Source organism: Myotis daubentonii, chromosome 18 (genome assembly GCF_963259705.1).
Source record: "Myotis daubentonii chromosome 18, mMyoDau2.1, whole genome shotgun sequence".
Classification (NCBI taxonomy): domain Eukaryota; kingdom Metazoa; phylum Chordata; class Mammalia; order Chiroptera; family Vespertilionidae; genus Myotis; species Myotis daubentonii.
The window spans coordinates 13,674,659-13,695,289 of record NC_081857.1 but is presented as its reverse complement, the minus strand read 5'-3'; the positions used below and the strand labels follow the sequence as shown (position 1 = coordinate 13,695,289).

Genomic DNA, 20,631 nt, shown 5'->3' with positions numbered 1-20,631 from the left:
TACATAGTGACTTTGAGATAGGCCAGTGATGGCGAACCTATGACATGCGTGTCAGAGGTGACACGCGAACTCATTTTTTTGGTTGATTTTTCTTTGTTAAATGGCATTTAAATATATAAAATAAATATCAAAAATATAAGTCCTTGTTTTACTATGGTTGCAAATATCAAAACATTTCTATATGTGACACGGCACCAGAGTTAAGTTAGGGTTTTTCGAAATGCTGACACGCTGAGCTCAAAAGGTTCGCCATCACTGAGATAGGCACTAAAAGGTAGTTTTCTCGTCTGTAGAATGGGGGGGAACCAATTGTACCCATAATAGAGTTGTGATGAGGATTTCAGGAGGTAATAAATATAAAGCACTTACTATAGTGGAAATAACTTTACCCTTGCAATGTTGAGGCCTTTAGCTTCACGGTCTTCCAGCATCGAGCTTTTTGGTGGGGAATTCTGATGCCATTCTAACCTTCATTCGTTTTTATGTTACTTGGGACCTTTGAGGACTTTTCTCTTTACCATGGGATTCTGAAACTTCGCAATGATGTGTGTAAGCCTGGATTTTTTGTTCAGGTCCTTTATTTGGAGACTCAAACCTTTAGCCTGGGCAAATTTTCTTTCTTTTTTCAATTACAGTTTATATTCAATATTATTCTCTGTTAGTTTCAGATGTACAGCAGAGTGGTTAGAAAATCATGTGCTCTACAGACTGGTCATCCTGTTGCTGCAAGTACCCACTTGGCCCCATCTATATTTACGATGATATTGACTACAGTCCCTATGCTGTAATCTGCATCTCTCTGTTCTCTGACTACCAACGTGTACTGCTTAATCCCTTCAATTTTTTCACTCAGCCCCACTTGTCCCTATTCCCTCTGACAACTGTCTGTCTGTTCTCTGTATCCATGAGTCTGTTTCTATTTTATTTAGTTCATCAGCTTGTTGCATTTTAAAAAAATATACTTTTATTGATTTCAGAGAGGAAGGAAGAGGGAGAGATAGAAACATCAATGATGAGAGAGAATCACTGATCGGCTGCCTCCTGCAAGCCCCCTACTGGGGATCGAGCCCGCAATCCGGGCATGTGCCCTTGACCGGAATCAAACCCAGGACCCTTCAGTCCACAAGCTGACACTCTGTCCACTGTCTAGCTAGGGCCAGATTGTTACATTTTAATACAACTTCCTTCCCTCTGTTTTCTTTATGAATCACTTCTGAGGCATATGTTATAAATCCTCCTAGGTTGTCTAAGTCTCTAACCTTTATTTATTGCATTTTCATCTATTTTTTTCTACTCTTTTTATTTTCTATTTCTGGAGTTTTTTTTCATTTCTATCTTGTAACTAAGGGGTCAGCAAACTTTTTCTGTAAATATTTTTGGATTCATGAGCCATATGATCTCATCATACCCCACTCTTCTTTGTAGTACGAAAGACAATATGTCAACAAAAGGACATGTCTGTGTTGCAATAAAACTTTATTTAGAAAAACAGGTGGTGAGCTGGATTTGGACATGGCCATAGTTTACCAATCCTTACACTGATCCTTCTACTACATTCTTTATTTTGAAAGGCAGCTATGCTCACCACTATACCACCAACGCAACCTTACATTCTTTATTTTGGTAACTGTATTTATAATTGCCTTTTCTTCTATGAGTGTTCCTTTTGCAGAATATTTTCTGCTTTTTAAAAACTATGTGATTTTATATACAGTAAAACTTTGACATAACTGACTAATTCGGTCAAGGGGGTGTCCATTAAAGCTGAGAGTCCATTATATAATAGGTTTTCTGAATGCATATGTTAAAAAACTGACAAATTAGTTAGTATACCTGCTTTTACTTAGGTAGATCTTTTTGTGTAGTTAAAATTAAGTATGTCTGAGGTTTAATTTCACAGAAAAGTTTTCTATATGTATTACTGAATTTTAAATTTACACTGACTAGGTCTAGTAAATGGATGCATTCACCAGTCACCACGAATAAACATCCTTAGAGGGCTGGGGTCTGGTTTAGCTCATGGTGGAACATCAGCCACCAAGCACAAGTTAAAACTGCTGCAGAAAGTCCTCCCATGTGAGAACAGAACCAATTACCAGCACAATGTGATGTGATCACGTGCTAATCATTCACCAAACATTGTTTACAAGTGGTGACTCTTGGACTTAAATCTGTAGACTACAGATGTAGATTTGTAGTTTTTATTTATGCCAGAGACATTATCATAGTGTTTTTTCCAACAAATGGCCTAAAGTTTGTTAAAAACAACTGATTTAATTATAAGCAAATCTTGGTTAAAAGCATTTTAAAATTAACAGGGTGTAAATTTTCACATATCAATACTGACTGGAAATTTTGCCAGTTAAATCTGAAGTCCATTAAATTGAGAGTTCACTGTACTAATATCAAACTAAATTAATTCGATCCATTAACATAAAGATAGGCTATTTTTGAGATACAGGTATTTTAGAAATTAAAGGTTGAGATTACAAGTAATTAAAAGATCAACATTGCAGTAAATCTTGAAGTGTGGTCACTCTTAGTAGACTGTGGCATTCTACTCTTGAAGGAGAAATTATAAAGCATACATGTCCCTAATTAATCAATTATTATTTAAAAAATAAAATTATTCTTGAGATGCACACTTATTTGATTTCAGGCCCTTAATAGGGCTGTTTTAAAGATACTGGTACCCATCAGGGAATAATAATATATGGAACTTAGAATTTAAAAATGATCAAGTTTATCTGCACATGTTGATGAATCAATTTAACAAGTGTTCACTGAATACCTATATCTAGGTACTATGAAAAATACCATATATGTAAAACACACATTCTCATCTCAGAGTTTAAAATCTAAAGACATAGATAAAACAAAAACATAATTAGCTACAAAAAACCCGCCATCAGAAACTTAGAAACAATATGTACCACATGCACTCATTTACCCATCCTTCCAACATTTATAAAGCAATAATCAGTACTAATATTTGGTATAAAAAGATTAAGGTCAACTAATTAAATTACATTAGAAATAACTGAACAAATTTCTATAAAGGTGGGAATTAAATTACATTAGAAATAATTGAACAAATTTCTATAAAGGTGGGCTATTTAAATAAAAGGTAAGATTTTTTTAAATTTAAATCATTGTTTAAAACATTACATGTCTCCTTTCCCCCCGCCCGACCTCTCCCCAGCTGCTCCTGCCCTCCTCCCACTATTGTCTGTGACCATTGGTTATGCTCATATGCATGCATACAAGTCCTTTGGTTGATCTTAGTCCCCCTCCCCCCGCCTTCCCTCTTAGGTTGGACAGTCTGTTCTATGTCTCTAGATATATTTTTGTTCATCAGTTTATGATGTTCATTATAGTCCACAAATGAGTGAGATCATGTGATATTTATATTTCTCTGACTGGTTATTTCGCTTAGCATAATGCTCTCCAGTTCCATCCATGCTCTTGCAAATGGTAAGAGTTCCTTCTTTTTTACAGCAGCATAGTATTCCATTGTATAGATGTACCACAGTTTTCTAATCCACTCATCTGCTGATGGGCAATTAGGCTGTTTACAAATTTTGGCTATTGTAAATTGTGCTATGAACATAGGGGTGCATATATCCTTTCTGATTGGTGTTTCTGATTTCTTGGGATATATTCCTAGAAGTGGGATTACTGAGTGAAATGGGAGCTCCATTTTTAATTTTCTGAGGAAACTTCATACTGTTCTCCATAGTGGCTGCACCAGTCTGCATTCCACCAGCAGTGCACAAGGGTTCTTTTTTCTCCACAGCCTCGCCAGCACTTGTCATTTGTTGATTATAGCCATTCTGACAGGTATGAGATGGTACCTCATTGTCATTTTGATTTGCATCTCTTGGATTAGTGACTTTGAGCATGTTTTCATATGTCTCTTTGGCCTTCTGTATGTCCTCTTTCGAAAAGTGTCTTAGGTCCTTTGCCCATTTTTTGATTGGGTTCTTTATCTTTTGTTAAGATGTATGAGTTCCCTGTAAATTTTGGAGATTAAACCCTTATGGGAGATAACATTGGCAAATATGTTCTCCCCTGCAGTGGGCCTTCTTGTTTTGTTGTTGATCTTTTTATTTTGATGTCGTCTCATTTGTTTATTTTCTCTTTAGTTTCCATTGCCCTAGGAACTGTATCAGTAAAGATATTGCTATGACATATGTCTGATACTTTGCTGCCTATGGATTCTTCTAAGATTTTTATGGTTTCCCCCTTATGTTTAAGTCCTTTATCCATTTTGAGTTTATTTTTGTGTATGGTGTAAGTTGGTGTTTTAGTTTCTTTTTTTTTTTCTTTTTTTTTGGCATATATCTGTCCAATTTTCCCAATACCATTTGTTGAAGAGACTGTCTTAGTTCCATTGAATGTTTTGCCTCCTTTGTCAAATATTAATTGAACAAATGGCTTGGGTCTATTTCTGGGTTCTCTGTTCTGTTGCATTGGTCTATATGTCTGTTCTTATGCCAGTACCAGGCAGTTTTGAGAACAGTGGCTTTGTAATATAGCTTGATATTTGGTATTGTAATCCCTCCAATTTTGTTCTTTCTCAGGATTGCTGTGGCTATTCGGGATCTTTTTTATTCCATATGAATTTTTGGAGAGTTTGTTCTAGGTCTGTGAAATATGCCCTTAGTATTTTAATGGGGATTGCATTCAATCTATAGATTGCTTTGGGTAGTATGGTCATTTTAATGATGTTGAGTCTACCAATCCACGAACAGGGTATATATTCTCCCATTCGTTTATGTCTTCCTTGATCTCTTTTTTTCTATGTCCTGTAGTTTTCCGAGTACAGGTCTTTTACTTCCTTAGTTAAGTTTGTTCCTAGGTATCAAATTTTTTTGGTGCAATGGTAAATGGGATTGGTTTTTTCATTTCTCTTTTTGTGAATTCATTATTGATGTATAAAAAAGCCATAGATTTCTGGGTGTTAATTTTGTATCCTACTACATTTATTAAAATCTAGTAGTTTTCTTTAAACTGACAAATGATTATCAAATAATACAGAAATAACAAAGATAGAAGTAAAAAACATCACCTTAAACTTTACTATTCATAAATTGTTATTAAGTAAACATTTTGCAGACATCATTCTATGAGTATGTCCAAAACAGAAATAGGAATAGAAATATTTTCATTAAAATATGGGATAAAACTATATCTTTTTATTTTAAAAATCTATTTTACTTTCTATAAATTTAATAGAAGAAAATGAAATAAAACCGAAAATATTTTTGCTCACGGAAATTATTTTCTAAATAAATAATGTTTCTCTAAGTGACTGCTTCTATGTTGAGGGAGCAACCATGAAGAAAAAGAATACCTGCAGATTTTAGTTAGATATGTTTATAGTTACATAAAGGTATTTGCTGGAGACTTCATGAATTGGTAAAGAACATCCCACCAAAATGAAAGACTTACAGAATGTTATCTGAGCATTCACCTCACCCAAAGAAGTGATTTGCACATCTAATACTTATTTCAATTCCTAGTTGTCGAGAGCAGAGGTCAGCAAAAGTTTTCTGTAAAGAGCGAAACCCTGTGGGCTGTGTTAATTTTCTACTGATGTCTAATAAGTTACTTCAAACTGTAGGTTTAAAAATATCCACTTATTATCTCACTGTTTCTGTAGGTCGGAGTCTGGGTGGGTCCAACTGGGTTCTCTGTAAAGGGTCTCACAAGGCTTTGATCGAGGTGTTGGCTCAGCTGGGGTGTTATCTGGAGGCTCTGGGGGGAAGAATATTCTTCCAAGTTCATTCAGTTCCTTGAAGCTGTAGAACTGATGTCCCTACATTCTTGCTGGTGGTTGGCTAGAGGCTGCTCCATGGTCCTTCTACCATGACCCACTCCGTCTCAGCAATGGAGAACTTCGTGTTGAATCTCACTAATGCTTTAAATCTATTTTATCTGCTACAAATCATAGAAAACTCTTTGCTTTTCAAGGGTTCAAGTAATTGAGTTAGGCACACCCAGATAATACATTATCTTAATGTCAACTAATTAGTAACTTTAATTACATTTTCAAAATCCCTTTGCCATGTTACATAACATAATCATAGGAGTAATACCAGGGAATGAAGGTCATGGGGACCATCTTAGAATTATGCCTACCACAGTCTGCCTTCTGGCCTCCATGATTCAAATACATCCCACTTGTAAAATGTATTCCCCCAATACAAGGTTCCCAAAAGTCTCATCCTATTACATTATCAGTTCAAAGTAATAAGTCCCTATTCTTGAATCTAAATCTCATCATCTCAAAGTCCAAACTCTTATCCAAATTACAGCTCCTGATGTAATCCATTAGCACAACTTCTTCCTATTTATGAACCTATGTAACTAAAGAAGTTAGTTATTTGCCACAAACACTTCCAACATTTAAAAACCAAAAGGTGACAATATAGTATATCCCTATGGGTTTGTAGGATAACATTTAAGTCTTTAGTAGGGAAATTGATAATTTGTTATAATTTTAAATTTCAGAATTGATAATTCAGAAAATGCCTTTAAAAAATTAAATCAGGAATTTATTAGAAGAGAGAAGAAAGTGAAGGCCAATTACATATTCTGCCACTCTTAATGAAAAAATTTAAAAAATCACATTATTTGGTCTGAGTGGCCAGTAGGTAAAATGGTATGGGGGTTCTACTGTGAATGATATTCCAATATGATCAAAAGCTGCATGGTACAAATTCAATGAGACTCTAATCTTGGACTTATGCTTACACTTTTCAAAGCTTAACCACAACCCTTAAATGTTATATTTTAAAATAATGTATCAATCTCTTCTGAAATCTGTGTATTTATATTATAAAAAGTTCAGTATAACAGATGAGCAAATATCATAATTTAATTTATAGCACATCACAGATTTTCTCATAATCTAAGTAACAGTGTGGCATAATGCATGTCCCTGGTTTAAATAAACAGTGCAACTCTCTGGTGATCTGCAATGGCTTGTAGGAATTTAGTTTAAAAATATGAAGAGAGAGAGAGAGAGACTTGTATGTGATCAGAACCTGGAGGAAAACAGAGAAAAGGGAGAACAGATGATGGTACTAAATTTAAGTATTCTTCCAGAAACACTACAAAAATCTTTGTATAAAAAGGTGGAAATAATGAGGTCATGCTTTTGAAGTTTTAAAAATTATTTCATAGCAGTTCTGGAATTATAATCAGTCCTGACCTACACAGCAGTACATATTCTATATGAGCAAATAATATCAAACATATGGAGCTAGATCGTTCTTAATGCATCACATAGTTTTAACCTGGAAAGAAAACAATGTATTCTATAAGGAGTTCAGATGATGTCATAATCAACCATCTAATAAATGTTTAACAAAGGAGCAAATGTTTAAGACACTGGGCTAGACCCTGAGAAGGATAAAATACATAAGATAAATCATATATAATCTTCAAGGGCAACTTATAGATGAGAAAAAATTATACCTACCTATTCAGGACTTAGAAATTTTGTAAAGGTATGGTTATTGGGCTTATTGGATTAAAACTGTGCATATCATAGACCTTGAACTTAAACTATATTTGGGCTATTTGATCAGATACTCACAGAATGATTGTAAGAAGGTTCCAATATCACAGGTAATGACATTTTCCCTTGAAGATTCAATTTTGTTAAATAAAAAATCTTTTCCCCCACCATCTTTTCTTTTTTCATGCGATGTACACCATACAGTCTAAATCGAACTGCATAATTTCCAATCATCTCAGATTCAACATGGTTAAATTTGAATGTTTCTGTGAAGACAGGGCATGGTCCTCTCTGGATGCTGGTTTTTGCTCTCTGTTTCTTTATAGGTAGAAGAACAAGGTGTACTTGCCATGAGTTGCCACCTGTCCTGTTATATGTTGGGATATCTGTGACAGCTGTCACGGTTACCAGGAGCTTCTGTTCTTGTGAGTCATAGTCAAAAGTCACATCCAGTGTGCCATACTTAGCTTCTGGCTCAGGATCAAAGGGTTTGGGAAGCTGTGAAGATGATCCTTGAGCTGACATGTCCTAAGAAAAGCAAATTTAAATGTTTTCAGTTTTAACTGTTATTTAATCTGGCATGTAATTAAACACCTGGTCTGTCTTAGGAAGAGGGTGTGAGAACTGTTTGGTTGGCTGCCACAAAGAATGTGCTAACAATCAACAGTTTAGTATAATCAGAAGCTACTCTACAGGGCCACGGTATACGTGGTAAGCTAACCTCAAAAACTTAGCAAAAAAGAATTTTGTTTTCACCATTACAATTTGGAGAAAGTTGAGATATGTTTTTACAATGAGAACTGAAAATATATACTTCAGTGTGTATCTCTGATCCTGTTGTAGGTACCTATTCAATTTTACTTCCAATATCATAAACAATGCAACTGACAGGTCAACATTAGGCTGGAGAGAAAGCGAACATAAAGTATAATGCTACTGAAGAAAACTGGTCCCATTTTCAGAGTTTGTTCTGAAATGCTCCCATCTATGATAGAATGTAAACACATTTAGGCTTGAAAATCACTGGAAATGTGAAATTATAAACACAAAGAGGCCTCAAAATATTTGCAACCAAATACTTATTTTCTGTAACACACTAATTTTAATAAGAAACCTATTTCTAATACTAATTACTGTTGAAAATGGCAGAATAATACGTATTTCAAAAGTTCAAGAAAGACCAAATTTTAATTATGCGATTGAAAGACATTGTGCCCATTTTACCTGGAATGTGAACAGAGTTTCAGCTAGTTATTGACAGTGTCAAACCCAGGTCTCTGACCTTTCAACTCTACCACCTGCTCCTTCAAGTATTTTAATAAATATTAAATGTTTTCATTTTTAAATGTGGACCAATTTTCTAAATTTTTCTGAACTTTTACTTAGTAGCTCCTACTATTGACTCCCAGTCTTCTCTTATTTTTGCACTTCTCAAAGGAACTATGTGAGTTTTAGCCAGTGACACGCTGTCTCGCAAGAGGCTGTAATTCTAAATTTCCCTCATGGCTGATAAGTCCATGAGGCTCAGGTTTGGCCAATGGGCAGCAAACAGAAGAAATGCTTTGCCCTTCACTTCCTTTCTCTCCCACTCTTCCCACAGAAGAGCAGACACTGAGACAGGATGTATGGGTCAGTATGGACCCCGGGGACTAGGACAGCACCCTACAGATGACAGTGACAACAGAGAAGGAACCTACTCACCCTGGACGTTCGTAAGTGAAAGACAATTTTCTGTGAGTTTTATTCTTTGACTCTTTGTTCTAATAGCTTAATACAGATCCTAACTATTTACCTACTATGTGCCAAGCCCTAGTTTAGGTGGGAGGGAAGTAGTAGAGAACTAAAAACATACAAGTTTTTGACCTTATAAATGATAAATATTACACATCTACCTACTATGACCCCCTTGGTAACATGTATGGAAAAGATGACAAATTAAGAACAATACTTGGGGGAGGGGACAAAGTCTTCTAGAAGAATTGTTTTTTATACAATATAATTCAATCAGAATAAACATATTCTTGCTCTGTAAAAAAAATATTTACAGTTTAGAGCAAAATGTTTTAATGCATGCCATTTCATAATGGTAAATATACATGATTAATTGCAAGGCTTTGAAATTTCAATTAATTGTTTTTTAAAATAGTGTCATGACAGTTATTTCCAGGGCAGTAAAATTTTTTTATAAGGTTCCAGATAGCTATTTCTGAATTTTGTTTCTCTTGGTGCATTCTAACAATTCTCATGACCTTCACAGATTAAGCTCTTATGTGTATTCTGCAAATAGGCAATTAGAACATAACCCTCCTTCTCACGGTATCTTAAAGTTTTGAATAGTGGCCACCAGCGTCTGAGCTCCTTGCCAGGGCTTCTGAACCCTCGCTCCTTTCCCAGCTCAGCAGTGTGAGTGGAGAGGCTCTAAGGTAGCCACATCCTGAATTAAACCAAGAGGAGAGTCAAGATTTTGTATTTCTTACTAAATAGTAAGAAATGGGAAGTAAAATAAACTTGAGAGTGGACTTTATATTACCAGAGACTACTGGCATCTCAATATTTATGTAAAGTGCATTTGCTCTATTTGAATATAGTCAATTCTACTAGAGGAGACTGGTTAGTAACTTCTGAAATATGGGCAAAACTCACCAGCTGTACTAACTATAGATAATAAACAATGAAACAGCTTTGGAGACACAGGCAGAATTCTGAAGATGTAGTAAATATAGTCACTAAGTAACTTGTAAGATAGAAAGAAAAAGAGAAAATATGATAGAACAAGTGAATATTACTTATTAAAAGGGAAGCCAAAGGGATGGGAAGCCTAAGCCAGGACCATGTCACTTCTGGGCTGACAGCTGTCACCCATGTGTTCTAGTAAAGGAATCAGGTAAAACCTATGCCTATTTGGTAGGCTAACTGGCAAGTTTCACTGGTGACCAGGAGTACTTGTCCCTGCACTGCGCCCATAAAATAAGTTATGTGTTTCTGGCCTTTGGCACCCCTGCTCCTAGTTCAACTCTTGTCCTTGCTACCACACCATACCTGGGGGAAACTGATGGAGCAGAAAGAGTGAGACAGGACAAATGGGCATTACATACGCCAGGATTCACATAGTGTGGCCCTGCCACTGCGCCTGCGGGCATCCTGTCCTAAGTGTGGAACCTACCTCCTCTGGATCCTCTCGCTTCTTGTTTTCTATCTGAACATTTGGCAGCAGAGGCAAATTCAGCTAGTAAGAACAATGACACACTACAGTTCTACAGAATGTTGTCTAGGACAGAAGTTGTAAAAACTTGCAAATCTAAAAGAAAAATGTAAAAGTAAATACTACCTTATGAAACCCTCTAGATGACCTTTATAATTTTTACCTTTACAGAAATATTTTTAAAAATTCTTTTTAGAATATGGAAAGATGTCAAATGTGTAACACCCTATTTTTGGTGTAATTTTCACATTTTTTGCTCTAAAAAAGGAAATAACTCAAAACACAACCAATTGACGCCAAGAATTCAAATTTCATTAGTGAAGCTGAGCATGACTTCTCTTCCATATTCTATGATATGAAAATGCAAAATCGTTATTTTGTGAAATATCAATGGGCAGCCTCCCAATATAAAAATATCCCAAATAAAATAAATTTTTAAAAGAGACAAACATAAATAGAAACCTCACTCATTATGAAACAAATACTTCCAGAATGTTTTTAAAAAAATCTATCTTGAGGTTGAAACTTGGGGGAAGCTAATTTTTCAATATTTTGTGTATTGCTCTCATTTTCAGCTCTCCATCTTCCTTTGGGGGGAGGGGGCAGAATGGTAGAGACACCCCTGGTAAGTCTGCTGGTTAAAGATTAGATGGAGGATAGAAACTGGTACAGTAAGCCACAGTCTTCCAGGTAACATTCACTTAGAAAATTCTATGTGCTTTTACTTACTTCAGGGCTCAGGACTGCAGTGCTGTCACTCGGAACATCTTCATATCCTTTATTATGAAAACTTTCTATTTCGTGACCGGTGCTTCCTTCACTTGGGCACTTGTTATAGGAGCGTCTTGGGCTGTTGCTGCAGTGGGAAAATTCACATTTACTGTCCCCGATTTCTGAGGGTGTACATGAGAGGTGGGGAGACCCGCTGTCATCCTGATATGGCGGGGGCTGCAGTTCATCCAGTGGGGGTGTTCTTCTCATTCTCTGAATGCAGTTTCCTGAGAAGGAGTAAGAATCTGATCACTGTTTCCAAGTAGCCTCAACATGCAGCACAGTCCACAATCATTGCAAATAACTTACAAAATAAAACTGGATTGAAGCATGTATGCTTCACTAAAGTTCAGATGCAGAAATGAGCTCATCGGATTTCCTACTCTCTCCTCCCGCACAGTGCTATCAGGAAAAATAAAATATACTCTCAAATACTAGAGAGAGCCAGTTATATAGCATAAGAGTGGGAGTGATAAATATTCGTGAAATAGCTTACCTAGTTCTTTCTTTCAGAACAAACCTGATGCATCAGACTTCCTTATGATCGGTGTTCACCCTCTAGTCACCGTAGGTAAAACACACATAAAAACTTCATTTGTTTCCGTCAATGCCTGAGATGAACTTATTGAACTAGCATTCAGTCCAACAGCATCAGAAACTATTCTTCCACGCCTACCCTAGGTCCGAATCCTGACACACGAGGTGCCCTGGGAGTCAAGGCCCCATCAACCAGCAAAGGCGGAATGAAGGCTGCATTCCCTCCCATTCCATCTCCATCGTCATCATCGGAGGCCACCCCCTGCCCCACGCAGCCTGGGCTCCATCTAATGCGGCTCCACCTCGTCCTCAGCAGGTATCTCTGCCTCTAGCAGTTAATGTGCAACGCTTTCCCTTCACTCTAAATGGTCCTTTGAGTGTTTACCTCCACGGTGTATCTCAATGGCTGAGGACAGGTCTGTGAACAAGGATAGACGTGGGAGCAGGAGGGGGCGGGGCGTAAGGAAACAGAGTTCAGTTTACAATTGCAGAACAGCTAAGTCTGTGTAGGTGAACCCTGAATGCAACATCAGGTATTTAAATACTGCTCACAGTTTTTCTTCTAATGGACTATGGATCTCCTTCTCGAAAGGGACTCTGAAGAAAGGTAGTCTGTACTAGTCTTTTTTCCTCACTAGCTGTTGCATCATAATAATCCTCTGAACTTGCTTTTGTTGTGAGCAGCACGTCATAACTTCTGTCTGGTAATATAATGTTACACCTTACCTCCTTTGGTTTATTTATGTTTATAGCGGGTAGCTCTCTAGCTGCCTGCCAACCAGAGTATGTATACAGCTGAGCTCCGTCACCTGGCTCTTGTTCAGATGTAGTGTACCTGCGCTCCAGGCAAGTTACCCAAAAGAAGGTCAGTGGTATTTAAGGATGCTAAGTAGGCTCCATGAGCAGACCTCACCACTATTTCTGGATTTGAGAGAAATGATTTTAAAGCTGTGAATTGGAATATGAAAATTGTTTTAGAATATACAAATGACATACTACATATATTGGAATGTATAAGTATATATAATTATAAATTATTATTAAAATCCTCAATGATTTGAAAATAATACCTCCCTTTACTCTTTACTTTCCAAGTAAAAAAATACCCAAATGTATGTGGAATAGGAATTTCATTAAAAAAAAGTTATGAGGATTTCTCCTTTTTAAAAACTTTTTCAGTAATGCCTTTTTCCTCAAATAGACAACCACATCACATTGTGCACACAGGATCTATAATAATAAAAGGGTAATACGCTAATTAGACCAGACACCCTATCAGACAAAGTCACAGCAGGCAGAGGCCGAGGAGGCCGGGGGCCGGGGCCCTTGCACGAATTTTGTGCATCAGGCCTCTAATCAACACTAATAAAAGAGAAAAATGGTAATTGGCGTACAAGCTACCCTTTTCATTGGCTAATCAGGGCTATAAGCAAATTAACTGCCAACTAAGATTGGCAGTTAACTGCCAACAAGATGGCGGTTAATTTGCATATGTAGGCACAATGCAGGGAGGCGAAAGGGAAAGCAGGAAGAAGCCCCCTGCCACTGACAGTGATCGGAAACCCAGGGGGGAGAATCAGGTGCCTTTTCCGCCCTGGCCAGTGATAGCAGGAAGTAGGGGTGGAGCCAGCGATGGGAGCTGGGCACGGTCGAAGCTGGCAGTCCCAGGAGCTAGGGGTCCCTTGCCTGGGCCTAAAGCGGAGCCCACGATCATGGGGCCGCTGCAGCTGTGGGTCCCCGCTGCCCGGGCCGGACGCCTCAGCCAGAGGCGTCAGGCCTGGGCAAGGGGCCGATCCTGCGATTGGAGGGTGATGGGGGTCAACGCCTGCGGGCTCCCAGTATGTGAGAGGGAACAGGCTGGGCTGAGGGACACTCCCCCCCACACACACACCCAGTGCACGAATTTCGTGCACCGGGCCCCTAGTAATATAATAACTAAGAGTTGGCTTAAACTTAATTGATATTGGAAAACTTTATAACAACTGTTTGACAAAATAACAATGTATGTTATAGTTGTTATATCACACTGTAAACATCCAAACTTAAGAAGAAACTCCTGGTGGGACGATGAAACACCAAAATGATGCTGCCCTATATTACTTTATCCCTTTTTCATACCTAATTTCATGCACTGTTTTCTGGAAACAACATATCCATATAGGGGTTCATGCATGGGTACATGTTAAGCATTTTAATTTGCTACCTACGGATGGTACAGCACCTACGAAACAAGACAAGGTATCCTCCAGCCCCTGAGAACAACACTGCATGCATGTCCAAGTGACCCAGCTCTAAAAGACAGTGGCCACCCAACACGTGGAGAATTCACTGTGCAAGTGTCTCTGGAAACCTGCCCAAGTTGATTATAGACAGTGGGTAGTAAATTAAGGCTCAACACATTTCACAGAACTGGAACATAAACAGGATGTTTTCTGACCACAGTAGAATTAAACTAAAATCAGAAACAGAAATAGAACTTTATAAATCGATAGAAATGTAGACAAAATAACTAAAACATACTGTTAAATAACCCATGGATCACAGAGGTCACAAAAGAAAGTAGAAAAAATGAAGTAATATCCATCAGAAGTCAAATAGAAAACGTGCTGTTGATAGAAAGCATCAGCTAACCACAAAAGAATTCTTTGAGAACACTGATAAACTACTGGAAGAGACTAATCAAGAAGGGAAAGAGATGGCATAAATTACTAATATTAATATCTAGAATAAAAATAGGACATCATTTCAAATGCCGTGTCAAAGCTCAAATAGGATGCGGAGGGGGTGCACACATAGGTAGCCCTGCACAGCACGTGGAGCCCAGGCTGGGTGAGGCAGCCCAGAAGCAGACCTCAGCAGGGGAAGAAGGTTCCCCACGGAGGGGGGAATCAGCCTGGGGCAACAAGCTCCACCAGGAGGAGTGTGCCTACACTGAGCGAAGGGAGCAACCCTGTGAGTGGAGTCACTGCCCAATAGGACTAGAATCCTGGAGAAGAGACTGGGTGGTTGTCAACGCCCGGGAAGAGGCATCTACACAGGCGTACATACCTGGTGAAGGAGGCAGGCATCCACGCAGACAGGTGGCCTGACGAGGGAAAACCAGAGCTAAGTGGGGGTGGGGCGTGTCCTTGTGTGATGGTGGCCTGGATTGTGGTGTGAGGAAGGCAGCTGTGCGAGGAGAAGGGGGAAGCCTGGAGCCTGGTGTCAGACCCTAAACAGGAAGTTACAGCTTAGGTGGAGTGATGAGAACATCCCGTGGGGCAAACCGGCCTGGGTGTCATTGACACCACAGGGTCCCGAGGACATGCCCCAAGGACACGCACAAGTGGGAAAGCCTGCATGGGATATCAGAACCCAAATGAGATGAGGGGACATGCATACAGAGAGAGGGGCATTAACCAAAAATATGTATAGAAAGGTTAATGAAAGCCAGGTCTCTGGCTTCCATTATTAGAGAAAGGAGTTACAAATGTGGAAAGGGAGAAAAAACTAGAACAAACTCCGTCGTGTTGAATTAGAATTGAAGATTTCAGAGTGAACTCAGTTTTTAAAAAATAGAAGCAAATATAGTGTAAATATTCATATAATTTGTATGTTTACACACACACACACACTTCAGAGTACCCTGGGAGGGTTTTAAGAACAAGGCTGCCCCCCTCCATGGCGAACCTTCTCCCCCAGTCCACTGGGGGAATTTCAGAACAATATGTCAACCAGTGAGCATACCTAGAGCCCAGATCTTGGCTTCTAAATCTATTCTTCACTAAAAGGAACCAGAACTCCATGAAGAAATGGCTAATTCCAGGGCTGGGAAAGGGAAAGCATGAGACAAACTTAGAAAAGCTTATTGTCTAGAGTAGGGGCATACTCAAAGAATGATGGGGACAGGTTCACAGGACACAGAAGCCAGCTGGAAGGGGTTGGCACTGACCAAATCCCACTAACAATCTGAGCTTCAAAATAAATAATTTTAGTAACTATTTACAACACATTGAGGAAAGCCATGAGTTTACCTAGATATAAATATTTGAAGGAACAGGTTACGGACATAGTTACAAAGTACCTCCTGACAGAGTACTTATTAATTAACGAGAGCAACTTTACAGTGAGAAGCCTCGTAGATATACCTCCCTAACGGAGAGATCAAAGTGGGCATTATGAGTAACGGGACAAATCAAAATTGTGCATCACCTCATGAGAAGCAGTGAGAGGAATATAGCACCACTCCGTGGCATTCCAGCTCGGGATGCACAACCCGAATCTCACCGTGAAAAACGTCAGACAAACAGACATTCTAAAAAGGAAATGCCTGCATCTTCAGGCACCAACGACCGAGGAACTGTTCTAGATGAAGGAGACTCAGGAGGCGTGACAACTAAATGCGAAGCATGATTTTGAACAAGACCCTTTTGGTATAGTGGACATTATTTGGAGAGCTGTTGACCATGAATGGGTTCTGAGGATTAGATATAATAATATATCAATGTTAGTAACTTAATTTTGATGGTTGTATAGTGGGTATTTAGGAGAATACTCTAGTTTGTAGAAATACACACTAAAGTACTTGGGGGTGATAAAGCAGGCGGTCAGTGGGCCACTTATTGTCAAATAGTTCAAGGGGGTAAAAGGGACTCTAATATTTTTCCAACTTCTGTTAATTTTGTGAATTTTTTAAAAAAAATCTCCATTAAAAAGACACCTTCATACTTTCTGAAAATAAATTTGAAAATCAGATGATATAGACAAATTCCTAGGGAAACACAACCTATCAAAACAAACTCATGAAGCAGCAGGAAAATTATATATTATTATATCCCTTACAGAAATTGAATGCATATTTTAAAACCTTCCTAACAAAGACAATTCCAGACCCAGATGGCTTCACTGGTGAATTTACCATTTAAGGAAGTAAAAAACACAAATCTTATACAAAACATTTCAGATAATATGAAAAAGAGAAAATATTTCTGAAATTTTTTAACCTTAACACCAGCATAACCTTGATACCAGGGCCTGATAAAATATCTTATAAAAAATAAGCCAACCTATCTTGTAAACATAGATATAAAAATTCTATACAAAATATTAACAACCTAAACCCAGAGTCATAAAATAGAGTACCACATCCCAACCAACTTGGTTTATCCTAAGAATATAGAATTATTCTATAAATGTAAGGAGGATTTAACATTAGAAAATTAATTTATCTAATTAACTGCATTGAAAGAATAAAGGTAAAAATTATCAAGTGCTCTTTTAGTCGTAATGAATTAAAGAGCTCTTAATAAAAGTTATCCATTCATGACAAAAACCTCTGCACAAACTGGGAATAGAAGCCAATTTCCTTTATCTCAGAAAGGGTATCTTTGAAAGTCCTACAGCAAACACGCTTTTAGTGCTGAAACAAATGCTGAGAGCTTTATCTCTGAGGTAGGGAACAAGACAACAATGCCTGTTATCAACACTTCAACTTAACAGTGGACTGGAGGTGCTAGCCAGGGCAATAAGGTGAGAAAAAGATGATGCAGAAGAATCAAAGAAAGAAATAAAACCCATTACTTTCAGATGACAACTGTGATATAGAAATACCAAAATAATTTTAGAGATAAATTAGAGTTAGAAGCAAATTGAGCAAGGTCACTAGATATGAGCGCAATATTAAAACACACACACACACACACACACACACACACACGCACAATTTCTAGACACATGCAATGAGCAATTAGAAAGTGAAATTTAAAAACAATCCCACATATCACTGCATCAGGTAACATCAAATACCTAAGAAGGGATCTAAAATATCACCTTGCGTTATTTTTCCAGTTCTTGGGTTTACAGTTAGAATGTACACTCTTAGCAACTGGTAGAAGCCACACTTTGGCTTTCTAAGCAGCAGCCATTTGGTAGAGGAATGGACAGCTGGAGACCATTGGACCTTCCTTTCTCTAGCAACAAGACACCCCCAGGGAAGAGCAGAGCCTAGTCTACCATCATAGCCTTGAGAACTGCTGATCTCATAAATGTCCTCACTAGCTTGGCCACTGCAAAAATTAACAGGCTTGCCAGAGGATCATAAACTTAATTAGAAGATGGCTGCAACTGGAGATGTCACTCCAGATGGAGCCTCCTTGTTGAGCGAATTGAGGTGTCTCGGTATTTGATAGGTAGCTTTAGTTTAGCAAACGATTTTTCCTTCAGAACAATCCGGAGAGAACAAAGCTAACAGGTTGTTTTCATGGGGCAAGGAGAGCAATACTCCTACTGTCCTGCGATGGGGATTCTTGGGATATATTGCCAGAAGTGGGACTGCTGGGTCAAAAAGCAATTCCACTTTTAATTTTTTTTGAGAAAATCATGAAGACAGTTGTTTCTTATCATTTTTCCCAGTGTTCTAATGATCAGAAAAGCAAGTCCTACAGCAGTTACTTCTTCATGGGTTGAAATGGAAATTCCAAGTCTTCTAATTTTAAACACAATTGGAATAAGCTAGATCACATATTCTTAATGAGGGTAATGTTATACCCAAGGGGGTTCAAATAAGCTCTGAAGTGGGGGACAAAAATTGTAGGTATTTCAAATTTGTGACCAATCAAAGCTTAACCCTACCAGATAAAATCTTAATTACTTAGTAATTTTCTTTTATGTAGAAGTTAAATTCAAATTAAATTAACTGATTTATATAAATTAAATTAAAATTGTCTCTGTAGGGAACCAACAATGGGAAAAGGTTGAGAAACACTGATCTACTTAGTTTGACAAGTCATTCTACTGAGCTTTAAAAAAAAAATCAGTGACTAAACAACCTATAATAATAAAAGTGTAATATGCTAATCAGACTGGACAGCCAGACAACCTTCTGGACAAAGCTGGGGCTGCGAGGGCTGAGGCAAGCCTTTGTGGCTGCGAGCCCCTTGCACGAATTTCATGCATTGGGCCTCTAGTATTGTTATAATCCTAGAGCTTTAAGTATTCATACCTGTGTCACACACTACACAGAGAGAGTCAATGAAAAGTTTCCTGACGTTCTATTCAACTACTTGATAATTCTAGTGTACACACTATAAAGAAACATTTCCACATCTTTTTGTTTTAAATCATAGGAACTAAGTAATGTTTATCCTTACTACATGCAAAAATTATATTTTATGGTCAATATAATTTTATTTTTTAAAATGTTTTTCAAGATCCATAGAATTGATTTCATGATCTATCTGCAATTTGAAAATCACTGTCCCAGCTTTGCCAGACTACTCATGTTTTCCTGAAATTGATGGGTATTATCATGCCTCACCAATATTGGACATGGCTCAATACATTATTCTTTGTTTCCAATGTCAACCTAGAAATATCCTTTGTTTCCAAGATCCAAGCCCCCATCTTTCTAGCATAAAACCTTGCCTATTCTAACAATTCCATCCTTTGTGCCAACATTCTGTACCTAGTTCCCATAGTACTTTGCACTATATGTAATTCTTTAACAAATATTTCCCCAAATCACAGAAAAATACATCTAATGAAGTGTTTACAACAGGTGAAGTAACTGGAAACTTCATACACTGCTGATGGGCATGTACAATGGTACAACCACTTTGAAAAGTAATTTGGCAGTTTCTCAAAATGTTATACATAGAGTTATGGTATGACCCAGCATATTCCACTCCTACATTGTATGCACCTAAAAAAAAAAAATGAAAACATACATTTCACAATGATTTGTACATGAATGCTAATGGCATTATTACTCATAATAGTCCAAAAGTAGAAAGAACCCAAATATTCATCAAGTGATGAATGAATAAAATGTGTTTATCTATACAATGAGATACCAAAATAATATAGTTCTGATATGTTACAATATGGAAAACCCGTACAATCAAAGTGACAGAAATTAGTCACAAATAGCCACATATTACATTACTCCATTTATATGAAAAGTGTGGAACAGGCAAAAACACTATATATAGACGGAAAATAGATTAGTAGTAGCCTAGGCTGGGGAGTCGTATTGAACAATGACTGCTAATGGGTACAAGATTTATTTTTAAAGTGATGAGAATGTTCTAAAATTAGATTATGGTGATGGCTGCACAGCTCTGTAAATACACTAAAAACCACTGAATTGTACACAAGTGATTTTTATGGTATGTGATTTACATCTCAATAAGCTCTTAAAAACATGTATTTCCCCTATTTGTTCTGAGATTCTAAGTAGAGAAACTGACTCTTAATATTCCCAAGGTCTACAATGTAAGGTCTCAATAGATAAATGAATATTTATGATTACCAAAGATATGCTAGTTGTAGGCAACATAAAAGAAAAAAGATGAAGGCCTACTATAAAAATGCTTAATGTTGTTTGCTGAAGGAATGAACCTATGGGAAAGAAAGTTACATAAAAATATAACATTTTACAATATTTAAAAATAAATATGTCATGTCGGTACTGCTATCCACAAATTAAGTCCCAGGTTAACATCAAAGACACACTGTTGGTGTCATAAAATCTATGCAATAGAAACATTATGGAGAATTAGAAAAGATGTATTGCTTTCTGGAGGGCATTTTCTTTTGATAGAAAAGAATTTATAAA

General features: G+C 37.5%; 1 protein-coding gene across 3 annotated transcripts in view; it reads right to left on the bottom strand.

The window, feature by feature from the left end:
• The window catches only part of SYT14 (synaptotagmin 14), a 124,087-nt gene that overhangs the window by 31,492 nt on the left and 71,964 nt on the right, over positions 1-20,631 (bottom strand). For all 3 annotated transcript variants that reach the window (XM_059673253.1, XM_059673254.1, XM_059673251.1), the window contains 2 exons: positions 11,460-11,728; positions 7,607-8,056 (listed from right to left, as the gene is read on the bottom strand). In XM_059673253.1, the coding sequence (XP_059529236.1) occupies positions 7,607-8,056; positions 11,460-11,728 (719 nt within the window). The remainder of the gene's footprint in view (positions 1-7,606; positions 8,057-11,459; positions 11,729-20,631) is intronic.